At 53.8% G+C, this 13,828-nt stretch overlaps 1 protein-coding gene across 1 annotated transcript; it reads left to right on the top strand.

The window, feature by feature from the left end:
* Positions 1–492: 492 nt before the first annotated feature.
* LOC134156820 (hydrocephalus-inducing protein homolog) lies at positions 493–12,321 on the top strand. The gene is made up of 7 exons (XM_062605192.1): positions 493–952; positions 2,687–2,907; positions 4,561–4,680; positions 8,051–8,185; positions 8,737–8,936; positions 10,014–10,138; positions 11,616–12,321. The coding sequence occupies exons 2-7, from the start codon at positions 2,701–2,703 to the stop codon at positions 11,825–11,827; spliced, it is 999 nt and encodes a 332-aa protein (XP_062461176.1). The 5' UTR covers positions 493–952; positions 2,687–2,700; the 3' UTR covers positions 11,828–12,321.
* The last annotated feature ends 1,507 nt before the right edge of the window (positions 12,322–13,828 follow it).

Here is a 13,828-nt window from a genome sequence, read left to right as displayed (position 1 = left end):
GGGAAGTTGGGTGGCCTTGGCTGGTGCGTGTGCCCGTGTGCGCAGGCTTAATGGGTCCAAAGTCATCGATGGGTGCTCAGCGGGGCCAGCGAAGTCGGAATGAAATCGTTGCTTTGTAGTTAGTGTGGAGGCTTTTTTCTTTCCTCCTGAAGCAGAGAAATGATTGGCTCCTCTGCAGTGTATAAACCAAGTGATCTGACGCTGACGGAGCGTGAAGAAATGCTGCTGTGAGGTGCACTTGAATCCTGCTGCAGGCCTTCACTGCGGGGAGACCTTGAAGGCGTAGGGGGGCGCTGCAGGGATCTGCGAGGCTGTAACTTTAGCAAGGCCCTGCAGTGGCCGTGGAAGCAAGCCAGCAGAGGAGAGACAAGGCGGCCGAGAGTGATAGCGAGAGAGCTGGAGGCAGGAAGCACGGTCCCCACTCCAGGCTGGAGCTGGAGAAATGCCAGAGCCACAAGTGGTGGCGGCCTTGGTGTGGAAGCGGTGCGGGGGGGTGAGCACCTTCTTGACAGGGCGTGTGGAGCTCGCCTATTGTGAGGTAGAGGGGAGCTGCTGCTGTTAAATGCGAGCAGCAGCCGTGGCGCAGTCAGAGCAGGAGTTGCTCAGGCGCTGAGACAGGAGCAGGCTTGAGCTACTGTGAGGCTCTGAGCTCTGCTTCCTCGAGGCGCTGGTGAAAGCCTGCCCTACGTGGCAAAGGCAGAGCATTGAGGAGAGGGGCTGGGCAGCCCAGGTCCACGCCCTGTCCTTTGCTGCCCAGGTTCCCCTGGCTGTTGGCAGCCCAGCAGCAGTTACCTGCTGTGCTGGTGGGCAACAGCCACCCCGAGGCGTCCCTGGGCAGCTCCTGTCCCTCCAGCTGCCCACAGCTGCCGAGCAGCGCGAGGGCATTCAGGAGCCAAGGCTGGGCCCTGCCCGGAGGAATCCTCCAGGAGAAGCGTGAATCACCCGTCCTCAGGTAGCGTCTGGCCCTGGGCAGCAGGGAGGAGGCGGCTCCGTTGGCAGCAGGGATGGGGCAGTTGTGTGATAGCCGGCAGGATTTAAACGTCCCTGGGCTAAGAGCAGCGCTGGGCAGGTAGAAGGGCTTGGAGGGGCTCTGCAATTGCCGTGCAGCTTGCAGTGATGGTAGAGACTTGGAGCTAGGCTGTAGGTCCTGCAGCAAAGGGAGCCTTGGCTGTCTGAGTTGGGGAGCAGGGAGCCACGGTGGGGGGGGGGGGTGCTGGAGGGGTGCTGTGTCCTGGTTGCTGCTTTGTCCTGCCCCTGCACGGAGATGTGCCCCGTTGCTCCGTTGTGCTCCTTTCCTGCTCCTCTGGGAGGCTGGTCCCTGCGGGCTCTGGGGCTGTGGAAGAGCCTTGCTCCAGGGCTCGGGGGGAAGCTGCTGGGCTGGCTGGGGTGTGGAGGTTGGAAGCCCTCTGGAAATAAGCGTTGTGGGGGTGACGACAGGTTTCCTTTCAAGTGAAGTGAAATCACAGTTTGGAGAATTGGAACGAATGAGCCCGTTACTCTCAAGACCCGGTAAGAAACCACTCAAATCCAGATCAATGTTGGATCATCCCCGTTAGGTTTCTCCCCTGAAAAGGAGTTATTTCCGCCTCTAAATCCCAGCTCTTGCTGCAGCAGGGCCTCCTGTCCATAGGGCGGTGCAGAGCTATGCAGGTGTTTCTTGCAAGAACAAAAGGGAAGGGTAGCCTTGTTTCCTGAAGCTGGGAAGGGCCCAGCACCACAAACACGTGCAGTGCTGTAGCTGCCTTGGGAGTAAAGGAATGAGGTGATTGCATTGCCTTGCAGGGCGTGGGGAACAGTGGAGGGGCAGGGAATGGCCATCTTTGCCTAGATGCTGTCTTGCTGTGTGTGCGCAGTAAGTGCACGCAAGAGAGGTGATGTGGAACACAGGGAAGCGGGAGGGAATATCATCCTGGCTTTTACTTAGATTTGAGCTAATTGCTCATGTGCCTTTGATGGTTTCCTGCTTTTTTCCTGCTGTGACAGCCTGGAATGCCTGTAGGAAGCCTCGAGTTTGGGTGTTAACAAGCGGAAATGAGGGCGTCCTTTGACACGGAGAAATGCTCTTGGGCAGTGGGGTGATTTCATGCCTGGAAGGAGGCGTTTTTTGCCAGATAACCTTTGTACCTTCAAGCAGGCAAAGTAGCCTTGAGAAACTCTAGTTCTTAATCAGGGTCTTGAGCTGTGTGCTGCGTTAGTTAGAAACACGAGCAGGCTCCTTGCAGAAAGGGTGAGAAGTGCCAGCAGCCCCTGGAGTGTCTTTGTGGGAGTGCCCCCAGAGCAAAAAGCTGTTTTGGCTCAGGGGCTGTTTGTTGTGGGGTTTTCCGTCTATGACTGGAGCCTAAATATGGTCTAATGATGAGTGAGGGTGGGGAGGCCCCGTGTTCTCTGCTTAGGAAGGATGCCAGAGGCTGGAGACACAGCTGTGTCCTTTGGGTGTGCCAGGAATGGCGAGGCCCTGGCACAGGTTGCCCAGAGAAGCTGTGGCTGCCCCATCCCTGGCAATGTTCAAGAGCAGGTTGGACACAGGGGCTTGGAGCAAGCTGGTCTAGTGGAAGGTGTCCCTGCCCGTGGCAGGGGGTTGGAACTGGGTGAGTTTTAAGGGCCCTTCCCTAAGGTTGCAGGGTTCCACGGGTCCAGGGTTTTAAGGTTCTGGGGTTGTGGATTGTCCAACTGTTGCTTCTTCCAGGTGACCTCTGCGACATGGCCAGTGGCAAGACCCCACGGCCCCTGAGGTCCTCCAGAAGGGCGGATGGATTCCAGAGCAGAGTGGTAGCATCTCGTAATCCAAAGGTGGTCAGAGAGGCAGAAGAGTCTCTCAGCAGCAAGCAGAGGCTGGCCAGCCCTCGGGAGATGAGGCGGCGCCGGCCTCTCCAGCTTCGGGATGTGGGTGAAGTCTCCCATCAAAAGGTAGCCTTTCCCTGCCCTTTTCCTTGCTGTTTGATGTGACATTTGAAGAGGGCACGTGCTTGGGGCAGGCTTGCCTCCGGCTCACCCGAGCAGCTTGGTGATTAGGTCCTGTTGTCATTTCCAACTGGTGGTGGTGGAGTTCTTTCTGCTGGGGGAAAAGCAAACCATGTTTCTCCAGTGAGCCATTGAAGTCCTTATCTGCACGAAGCCAGTGGAAGCTCTCCTGCAGTTGGTGGGTTTTGCTGGAGTTGAGCTACCGTCGCTAAAGCATGCTAGTGGGGGAGGGCTGGGGCAGGAGACAAGGGCAGGAGCTGCTGTTCCTCATCCTGCTCTTCAAACAGCCACCTCTTGCTTTGGTGTAGTCAAGTGCCACGTGCTTGGGGTGACAGGGCTCCCTCAATGGTGGCAGTAGTGGCCTTTGAAGGCTGAGGGCCTGTGGCGATTACTTAAGCCGTAACAAACCCAATTGCATTAATGCTTTGGTTTGTAAGAAGGCGTGGAACCCTTCCAGGGTGTTTGAGTTTTCAGTCTGCTGGCTACCCAGGGGAATCGCCCTGGGCAGAGGAGAGTGGATGTGCTTTACCTGGCTCAGTGCTCTCTTAGATGGATGTTTAAAGCTGCTTTTCTTGCAGGACTGCTCCTTCTAACACACAGTCCAGGTGGGTGCATGACTGAGGTAGGCTGTTAAGCAGAAAGTTGCCAGCAAGAGACCTGTATCACATCAGTTAAGGGTTGCCCCAGACAGCGCACGAGGTGGGAACACGTAAGACGGGCGCCCAAATGACTGGCAGTGCTACAGCTACTGGCCTCAGCCTGACCGTGGAGAAGCAGGAGGCCTGCCTGTGTCTCTCGAGTGGCAGCAGTGCAGCTGGGAGAGGGGAGAGCAAGCAGGGAGGAATTATCTGCAAGTAATGCCTCTGCTGGGTCAGCGTTTGGTCTTTGTGTGTATTTTTTCAGAGCTGCTTCTGCAGCAGTATTAAATAAACCAGCAGTAATAGAATACAGAGAAGCATGAACTTCAAGCTCACGGGGAAAGGGGATACGAATTACAGTCTAGCTCCAGTTGCCCAGTAATGCTGGGGAAAGAGCTGAACTTCATCCCCATCCAGCATTCACCTCATTTGTCTGTTTCCCGACTGCCCTGTTACTTTCTTGTTGGCCTTTCCTCCCTGGTACTGGTGTCTAGCAACTGGTTTCTGGGCTCTACATCAAAAAAAAGATACTTGGGATGCGTGGGACTCAGTCTTGCTGCGTCAGGGGGAAGTTCACCGCAAATTGTTTCCTGTGGAGGCCCATGGAAACTCGTGGGTTTTGCTTGCTCCCCGAGTGCTCGTGGCCGTTCCAGGAAGTGTCTGGAGCTGAGTGAGCACCTTAGCAGAGGGCTCTGCTGGAGGTGAGCGCTGCTTTGCCTTTTGGAGAAGGCAACGTGGAGAAACAGCCTCCAAAAGAGCTTCTTAGCTTGAGGCTGCTCAAGCTGGTCCAGAAAGCTTTGCTCAGCTGAGAGCAGAGGTGGGTGAGCTGCCATCTCCTAGTGTGAGCTGGGCAGATGTACTCGCCAAGAGATTGTATTTACCGGAGATCAGTGTGGGATCTTCATTCGTTAATGTTTCTGCCAGCAGCTGAAGCTCTCTCTGCTCTGTCTTGCGTCTGCAGTTGTCAGCAGTTGACGTGGACCAGAGGTTGTTCCAGCCTTTCCCATCCGAGGTGGTGTTTGAGAACTACGTTCCCCAGCAGTTCTACATAGCGGCGCTAGCTCTGAGGAACACGGACAGGGTAAGTGCTGGGCTGTGGAGGTTGAGCACTGGGCTGGAGGAGGAGAGCAGTGGAATTCACACGGTGTGCAGCAGAGCAAGTTACCTGCTGCAGCACAGCGCATGCAGAATCCAGTGTCTCACCAGCGTTATTCTGCAAGATGGGGGAAATGTTCCCGTGCTGGGGATTCTGCCGCTGGTTTTGGCCGTGCACTGGTGGTATCTAAGCTAAAGGAGTTTTTTGAGCCAGCGTGCTTGCCCTTGAAAGCCCTGCTCTGATGGGAATGTCGAGGGCTGTGCACTTCTTGCCTGCTGTCATGCTTTACCTCGAGTGCGCAGCGTATCCCGCTGGCTCCTTGGTTAACGGTGGTTTCTGGCAGGGCATGTTTCCCTCTCTCAGCCTGTTCAGCCACGTGTGTGCAGCTCCCTGTCAAAGCACAGGGGCTGAGTCTTCTCCACTTTGTGCTGGAGTAAGTTGTAACTGCTGGCATTAGCACTCCAGGCTGGGTGTTTCGGAAGAGCAGTGGAAAGAGGCTGGCTTAGCAGGAGCAGTTAAAGGGGAGGACTTGAGGTGCCACTTGAGGCTCCCGCTAAGCTTCGCTCAGTTCTGCTCAGGTGTTTCTAAGCCAGCGTGGCTGTGCTTTCTCTTTGGAGAATCCCAGCACGGGCAGGGTAATGTGCTCCAGAAGGTCTCCAACTTGAGCTGGAAAGATTGTGATCCTTTGGAGATGTCCTGAGAAACTTGAGCAGGGAAAAGTTGAGAAATGTCAGCAATTTTGTTCTGCTCTGCTGTAAAGGGGGAAATGGAGAGCTTTTGAATTTCAGTTGGGGAAACATTTGCTCCAGAGAGGCATGTGCCAAGAGCAAGCTGGTGGGAAAAGACAGGAGGGAGGAAAGGGGCTGAGTTGAGTGTCCTGTCCCGGAGCACTTTCTTCCACACAGGGATTCTCTCGGTACGTAACAGGAAGTGTGCTGGAAGCAGAGAAAGGTCAGAAGCAGGCGTAATTCAAGCTCCTGTTGCGTAAGAAAGAGCAAGATGTGTGCGTGAGAGGAGGGCACGGGGGAGGTGGAAGTGTGCAGGTGAATTAACCCCCTCCTCAAATCCCCCTGTTGGGAGAAACAAAGAGGGGGACAAAAGGAGTGACACTGTCAGGGCTTAATGTAGGGGGAGGAAGAGCAAGAGAAGTCAAAGTTATCTCCTGAGAGAACAGGTTTTACAGGGACGTGGTGGAGCATGGAAGACCCTTTGGCAAGAAAGGATGAAGGTATGGTCGCTCAGTTACCCCCAGAGAGTTGTGTATCGTTCCTGGTATAGCTTGGGAATACTGGGAAGTTGCAGCGTGGATACCTATGCCCAAGGGACACCAGTGGTGTGTTTCACAGTGACTTTGGGCAATCTTTGCTGTAGGTGTAGCCTTTGCTTATTAAAATGGGCCTCAGTTTCTCTTTTCCTACTGCTCTGCTTCATTCCCACTGTGTCTTTTGGCTTCAGCTGCTCCCTCATCCATGCAGCACCGCAGAATGTTTGCCTTTGCCAAGTAGCAGCGAAGAGGCAAGCAGTGAATTTGCTCTATTCGTGCTTCCCAAGTGGAAAACAACATCTGCACTGATGTTGGTGCCATTCCCCATAAAACGTAATAGGCGGGTACAGCTGCAGCTTGGGATTTCTATGCCCTGTGAAGGGGAGGCAGCGTGTGAACTGTTGATTTTAGCCCAAATGTATTAGTTGTGAAGCTAGTACGACCTCAGGCATTGGACGGCCCTGGTGTAAAAGGAAGATCAGCCCTAAGGAAAAGCCTTGTCATCTTTAAGTGCGCAAAGCTAGAGATGATAATGCCAAGAGAGCGTATCATGTTCTAATTTTGCTGGGTTTTGGTCATGTCCTGGAGAAAAGGACCATTGCGCTCTGTCTCAGAAGTTCCCCAGACTCCTCTGAGTCCTACTGATGTATCCTGCCTGGTAGCTGAGGTTGTCTGCTCCCTAGAACTGCAGCTAGCAGCAAAGTGTAGGAGAGGCAAAGTGTAATGGAGCCCAGTAGGTGCTCTGTAATCACTCCAGTACGGAAGTGCTTCGCTCTCTGCTTAGTGCTCTTGCCTACTTGCTGTGGAATTGCTTTCTTGTCTTCAGGCTGCTCCTCCCCACCCTCAAGAGGTGTCCTGGGTGGCTCCTGCTGAAGATCTTTGCCAGCTGGGCTCACGTGCCAAGCGATTTGGCGACCGGAACGTGTGGCTGCAGTGGGAAATGGGCTCCTGGAGCTGTCTGCCCCAGGGCATTGCTGGGAGCAAAGGGTGTTTAGAGCGTCCCGGGCTGCCTTGGCCATGGGTTATGAGGCTTGGGTCGGGGGTGCAGAATGAGCCTCCCTTTTTTCCAAGCCTCGTGTGTTCATCAGTGGAGCTGCCTGTCATTCAAAGTCTCCTTGTTATACTTTCTGAGCTGGGATTGGGTGCTGGGGGGTTGCTGCCTGTGTGCTAGAGAATGCCTGTTTGCTGTCCCCGTGCCTGTGGTATCGCAGAGGACAGACACTTGCAGCAGGATGCCTGCAGGAAAGGCTGGCTATGAGGCGGGATACCCAGAAATGTGGCTCTCCTGCATTGGCAGAGGCCTGGCTGCAGTCCCCAGGCAGCAAGAGCCTCCAGAGAGCTCAGGGTGGCTTTCGGTGATGAAGCCACCACAGTGTGAGGCAGTGCTGGCCACGTATCTCAAAGCAGAAAGCGCCTTTGAGGACCATCATTGGTAGGCACGGCCTGTGGGGGTTCATACAGGCACGTTGGGTGCTGTCATCTCTGCCCCAGCCTTTCCTTGTGTTATGGATCTCCCTTGCTGCTTTGCAGCCCCCTTTAAATTCTCTTTGCCATCTGCTTCCTCCTGGGGATGGTTGCTCTTCTGTCTTCCTGTGCTCGTCCTTTTGCTCTTGAGGTAAGCTTTTATTCTCAGGAAGGCCAGAGTGTTTGTGGTCTCCTTCTCTTGCTGGTCCACCCCCATGAGTAGCACCGCAGCTTGACCACCGCACTCCACGCTGGTGTGTCAGAAGTGACTTCCTTCCCCCCCCCCGTATAACACACGCTGGGTTGCCTTCAGATAATACATTCTGCCTCCAGAGGCATGATTGCACGGGTGTGTGCAGGCAGAAGCAAGCATGTTCTCTGGGCTTGTTGAATGACTTGAGGTACTGCATCTCCTTCCTGCTTCCTTCAGAGCAGGGCATGTTGTTCCTACGGCCTCTGTCCTGCAGCTATGTAGCTAAGCAGAAGGGATTCAAGTCCACCCTTGTGCGTTACGCAGAGCTAAAAGTGTTTTGGAAAGGTGGTAAGGAAGGATGGCACGTGGCCCGTCCTGGTCCCTTCTCATGTTTCCACAAGCGACAAAATCATAGTTCTGTGTCTTTCCTGCAGGTTCCTCGTCTGCTGAACGTCATCCTGGGGAACTCTCCTTACTTCGAGTTGATCAGCCCGAGTGATGAGGACTATAAGGTAGCACCGGGCATGTCTTCAACCTACCGCATCCTTTTCAGACCTGATGAGAACAAGGTGAGACTGAAGGTCTGGAGAGATGGCGCCTTGAGGGGAAGGGAAACCTGCAGGGCTGGATTGCAAAGCAGGCATCTGGTGTGGGTTTTGAAGAACTGGTGCTGGGTTCAGTAGGGTTGCACTGGATCTAGACGTGGGGGAGACTCTGTCCTGGTGGTGAAGGTTGTGCTCCTGTAGGCTGGAGGCTCTTGCCAGTTTCAGGCTGTTTTCTCCTTCCGTGGTGGAATATCTAAGGTAATGTCTGTTGGCTTCAGGGCTGAGAGTCTGCTGTCTGTGCATGGCCTTTTACTCATCTTCTGTTTGCTGCTTAAATGTAGTTGAATACTCTGTGCGATCCTCAAGCAGCGTGCCTATAGAAAACTAAAGAGGACCTGCCCCATGGTCCCTGGCTGCCCCTGCTTGTGCAATAATGTGTCATGAAAGGCCATGAAGGTAAAAAGTGCGAGCGCATTATGGAATGCTACTGTGAGAGTCCCAGAAAGCAGCAGCTCTTCTTCTGCCATGGGCATGGTGCTAAACGCACTGTGCTGAGATTGTTTCTTTCCCTGCAGGATTATTTCGACGAGCTTATCATCATCACAGAGAGGGAGAAGTTCTTTGTGCCTATCCGAGCCATAGGTGCCCGAGCCAGCCTGGACTTCCCTGAGCAGCTGAACTTCTCCAACTGTCCAGTCAGGTTCAGCACCCAGAAAACTCTGCTGGTGCGCAACGTGGGGAATCGGGAGGCTTGCTACAGCATCACCACTCTGAGGTAAAGGAGCTCATGTCTTGTGCAGACGCTGTTGCGTGGTCATGGAGTTGTAAACAGTGAGAAAAAGGAGGCAGAGCATCTGAGGTGCTGGACATGGGCAGGACCCGTGGGGTTTGCCATTGCTTACAGTATTTTGAGAAAGCTCTGCAAGCAAGTTTTACAGTGCAGTGGTGTCTCCAAGGCAGCATCTTGCAGGTCTGATGCTGTTAGATTGGAAGAGCCAAGGCAGGAAGGCAGCTTGACTGCTGAAGAAGGTGCTGCGTGGCAGAGGACAGCTCGAGGGGCTCAGGTCACGGAGGCCAAACGCAGCATCAAGAAATGGGCGAGCAATGAGCTGGTGAGAGGCACTGAAGAGTTCATCAGCAGCTGTGTCTACATTAGCAAGCAGAGATCATAGATGAAAGCAATTGCTATGGAGGCCCTGGCAATACGAGTGTGTGGTGCGGGGACTTTGTTTTCCCGTGGGCTTGGTCTGATGCCTGGGACCAAATATGCCTAAGCAGAAGGAGCTCTGAAGTGGAGAGGAGCAGGCAGTGCCTTCAGAACTGGACTACAGCCCAAACGAGAAAGCTAGGGAGGACGCAGGTGAAAGATACTCCAAGACCTGCTATTTGCAATGCACTTGCCAACTACTCTGTTGGGTGCTAGAGCGTGTGTCGAGAGCTCCTTGACAAGGGTTTTAAGAGTTCCCCAACTTCAGCAATGAACTATTTCAGTCCCGATTTGCAATAAAGAAATGGGAAGCATTACAGAAGTTTGAAGTGAACTCCACAAAAAAGTGGAATTCTGAGTAACTGGATTGCACGTGTGCAGAGGTGGAGAGCTGAGAACTGAGAACTGGGTGCAGAGTATGGGGGCCTGAGGTCATGTTATGCCCCGGGATCTTCTGAGGTCTGGTTCTCTTCAGCAGGGAGAGTCACCCGCTCTGTTTCTGATCCTGGATGTTCTGGTTTTGTTGTACCGACGGTGGTTTGCTTGCTCCTTGCTTGCACAAGTGAGCTGAAGTGAGCTGGACTGCAAAATTAACGGGGGGCCCAGATCTCCCGTACAGTCCTGATCTCTCTCTTTGCCTTGCAGCCCGTTCTCTGTGGATCCCTCCATTGGGACTCTTGGCGTTGGAGAAGCGATGCAAGTCACGGTGGAATTTCACCCGCCAAAGACCGGTGTTTATTCCAGTCCCATGATAGTTCACTATGACACAGGTAAGTGCGTGGTGCACTCTCTGTGTGTCCTTCCAAACAGGGCGGTGTCTGCGCTGTCTGTCATCATCTGATGGCTTCATTGTCCGTTGAATCCCTTCTGCAAGGCTCCTTCACGCTGGGTAGAGCAAAGCTTCCATGCTGGCTGCCAGATATTCCTGTGCTGGACTATTTCAGCCTGTAACAAGGCAGGCAGATCTTCCTAAGCACGGTGCACAGGGGGCGACGGCGAATATTCTGAGTGCTCCATTGCAGAAGGATGCATAGCAAGGAGCCTGATTGAAAAGGAGATGGCTTTTAACGTGCAGGAGAGCTGTATGAAGAGCCTGCAACCTGTCCCGTAGAGCTCTCCTGACTGGTCATTGCTTTTCATCCCGATCTGTTGTGTTACAGTTCCTGGCAAGGCCTTTGAGGTAGAGACCCTCTTCTTGTGATGTGCCACGTGGGTGCAGTGGGTGCTGTGCTGAGAGCTGGGCCATGCTGAGGACTTGTGACCGTGAGGAGCAGTAACTGTGGCAGCGGTAGCCATTAGGGTGCTCTGAGCTTTGCTGTAGCCTGGGAATGATTCTGTAGAAACCCCCATGTTAGCAGCAGTTATTTAATGGTGGGGTTTATGAACAAGCTGCTGCTAGGGCTGGAGTCAGTAATGTGAGGGGGGTAATGATGTCTGAAGGTAGGTTGTGAAGACCACCTTGGAGAAACACTTTGAAATGGCTGTGCTGCTGTGCGTGTTGCTCTGGTGCTGGAAGTCTCCAGCTTTCCAGAGGACACTTACCCTAGTGAAGGGACTCACTTCTCCAGTGGTGAAGTGGTAACAGCAGCACGTTTGACAAGGAAGGACGTGCTGGCAGTGGTGAGGCACTCGGCTGTGAGAGTAGCAGGAGCAAAAGAAGGAGTTGGCAGGTGGATCTGAGGGCCCAGTAGCACCCTTTTGAGTGCAGAGCTCAGCACAGAAGCTGCTCTGTGCTTTCCATTGTTCCTTCTTCCCTTCTCCATTTCATTTCAAATGCTCCCGCTCGGGTTCTGAGATGAGAGCTATGCCCAATCTTTCAGGACCAGGAGATGAGGATGAGACGACACGGGGGGCATCTCCTGCCTGCAGGAGAGCGTGGGCAAGGGTTGACTGAGGTGAGGGTCCTCAGCGTCACTGAGTGACTTGGATGTAGAATTCCCTGTGAGCTGAGTGGGATGGCGGGCCAAAGGCAGCCGGGCAGAAGTGAAAAGTCTCACTGTAAATGCTGTCACCTTGGGGATAAACCTCCACGAACACCCCCCCAGAATAAGGTGCCTAAGGTGGTGCCAGGACATCCTCATGCTGTACCGTGTGCACCTGTCAGGATATGATGTATGTCCAGGTGCGGGGAACTGCTGGTGCAGCTCAAAGCTGCGGCTCTTTCTTCCGTTGCCTGCAGATTGCTCTGTTCCTTGTACTTCCATCAGCAAGTGAGATGAGCTGAGTCTTGCCTTTGCTTTGTTCCAGGTGAAGATGTTCACAAAAGCCTTTGTGGAAGAGCTGTAAATGTCAACATCAGGCTTGACAAGAGCTCCTTGACGGTTGAGAAGACTTCCGTCACGCTGTCAAACCAAAGATGCGTGGTCATCCACAATCAGAGTGCCATCACGGCTCACTTCCAGTGGAAGCGTTCTGTTGATCAGGAAGAGGAGGAGCGGCAGAAGCTGAGGTTTGTTTGAGAGATTCACCTCAGAAAGATAGATGCCCCAGGGGAAAACTAACACACAGCCTCAGAGGGCTGTTGGGGCTTTTGAACGGATTAGGGCCCATGAAGCCATGCACAGCGTGGAGCTTAACCCTTGCCATTCCAGTGCCACCCGTGCTACAGCTGAGGATGATGTTCTGGGGAGAGAAGGTTGATTGCAATCCCTGGATTGCCTCAGAGGGCAAATTCACATTTGGGAGCCGCAAACTATTGAGTTCAGAGCTCCGTGCACTACGGAGGGTCCGTGAGGCTGAGGAAGGTGTCGGCACTCGGTACCTGGGACTGCACTGAGCAGTAGCACTGAAGAGCTGCAGGTGGCACAACTATTGTGATAGTCAAGCAGTTTCTTCTTTGATAAGCTGGCAGGCTCCTTTTGCAGTCACACGCAGGGTAGAGGGCTTAGTTGGGCCAGAAGGTGGAGGCCGACCTGCTGTAGGCTGGGGAATTGCCTTTCAGTGTCCTGGTTTGTGGCCCCTCCTCCCAGTGCAGGAGGCTTTTTCTTGAGGGCTGCCAGCTTTAAGAAACCTCTTGTTAGCTTGTCACTGAGGAGTAAAAGGCCCTGCTGTGCTGGGAAGAGAGGACGAGAGGAGGGAGGAGCCTGTGTTGGGATGTGAGCCCAAAAGACATGGCTCATTAGAAGGTGTCCCTCCTGCAGCACTTTTGGGGATGTAATTATAGCCTGCTGATGGAGCTTGAGTTGAGGGCTGCTCATCCCAGTGTGCGGAAGCCCTCGTCATGCACAGCAGCCCCGTGCAGAGCTGCTGCTCTTCCTCCCTCCCCAAGTGCTTTGCTGCTCATGCACTGACACGACAGGCTCTGCAAATGTGCTGCTTCTTCAGTTATCTGTTTGGCAAGGCTCAACGTAGGGTTTGCATTCAGATATGCTGGTCCTGACTTCTTTACTGGGTGATGCTGGGCAAAGACCCTTCCTCTCTTGGCACCTCTGTTTTCATGCACAGAAACCCATTCATGTCACTGAAGAGATGGGATTCCCAAATCCATTGATTTGCTTTGGAAGTGCACCGGGATCCTCTGGTGGAAGGCAGTGCAGATACTGTCTCCTCATCCCTGTGGCTGCAAAATGGAAGGGGGAAAGTGTGATGCTGGTAACGTGCAGCTGAAACCCAGTTCCTCTCCCAGTCCTTTTTCAGGGCACAGGCTTGTCAGAGGCAGCTGTGCTGGGAACGAGGAATAATGGGATCAAGCTGGTTGCTGATGCTGCTCTTCCTCCCTAAGGCTTTGCTGCTCGTGCACTGACACGGGCTCTGCAAATGGTGCGCCTCCCATGGCACAGGCTGCAGAGGCAGAACAGCTTCCCCTTCCCATCTGCACCTCCCAGAACCAGGGGACAGAGGTGCAGGGAGACTCCGTGCCTTTCTGCAATGATATTTTCACCATTGTGCCCATGGTGAGTGATGGCTGAGAACCTCCCTTCCTGCTCCTCCTCCTTGTCATCTCTGAATGAGGTCCCTTGGCAGATCCCACGTCAGCTGCTTGATGTGCCAAGAGAGGAGACCTCAGGTTTCTGGTGAGGCTGGGGGCGCTTGTTGCAAAAAGCCTTTCTGAACAGCAGCAAGAGCCGCCCCCAGGCTGGGCTCTGCTGCAAGGGCTGTGAATTAAGGGCACTTTGTGAGTGTCTTCACAGTGGCCAGAGGTTATCAGTTATTCTCTGTAAGGACACGTTTCCACGTAGCGCATGGGGCTGAAGAAAGGGCACTGGTGCACTGTTAGTTCACATACTGACCTGCAGAATGAAATGGTCCCCTGTGGAAAGGAGCCCCCATTGAGCCCAGGTTTAATCACGGGAACAGCAATCCCTTCCTAAAACCTGGATGTATACCGCATCTGAGTCTCCCTTCCAGTGTCGTCTGTGAGCGTGGACACGAGGCTCTCAGGTTTAAACAGGCTTTTTGAGTTCTACCGCAGATAGGTAGAGAAAAGTGCTCCCTTTCCTGGTGATGCAAGCAAAACGCCC

This window comes from Pezoporus occidentalis, unplaced genomic scaffold (genome assembly GCF_034315485.1).
Source record: "Pezoporus occidentalis ecotype Australia unplaced genomic scaffold, CSIRO_AGI_Poc_V1 ctg90, whole genome shotgun sequence".
Taxonomy (NCBI): domain Eukaryota; kingdom Metazoa; phylum Chordata; class Aves; order Psittaciformes; family Psittacidae; genus Pezoporus; species Pezoporus occidentalis.
The sequence above is the reverse complement of the archived record's forward strand: the minus strand, read 5'-3'. Positions and strand labels throughout refer to the sequence as shown.

Coding starts and splice junctions, on each gene's coding strand:
- LOC134156820 (XM_062605192.1), top strand. CDS start 2,701: ATGGCCAGTGGCAAGACCCCACGGCCCCTGAGGTCCTCCAGAAGGGCG. Junction 2,908..4,560: donor GTGAAGTCTCCCATCAAAAG/GTAGCCTTTCCC, acceptor TTGCGTCTGCAG/TTGTCAGCAGTTGACGTGGA. Junction 8,937..10,013: donor TACAGCATCACCACTCTGAG/GTAAAGGAGCTC, acceptor TTTGCCTTGCAG/CCCGTTCTCTGTGGATCCCT.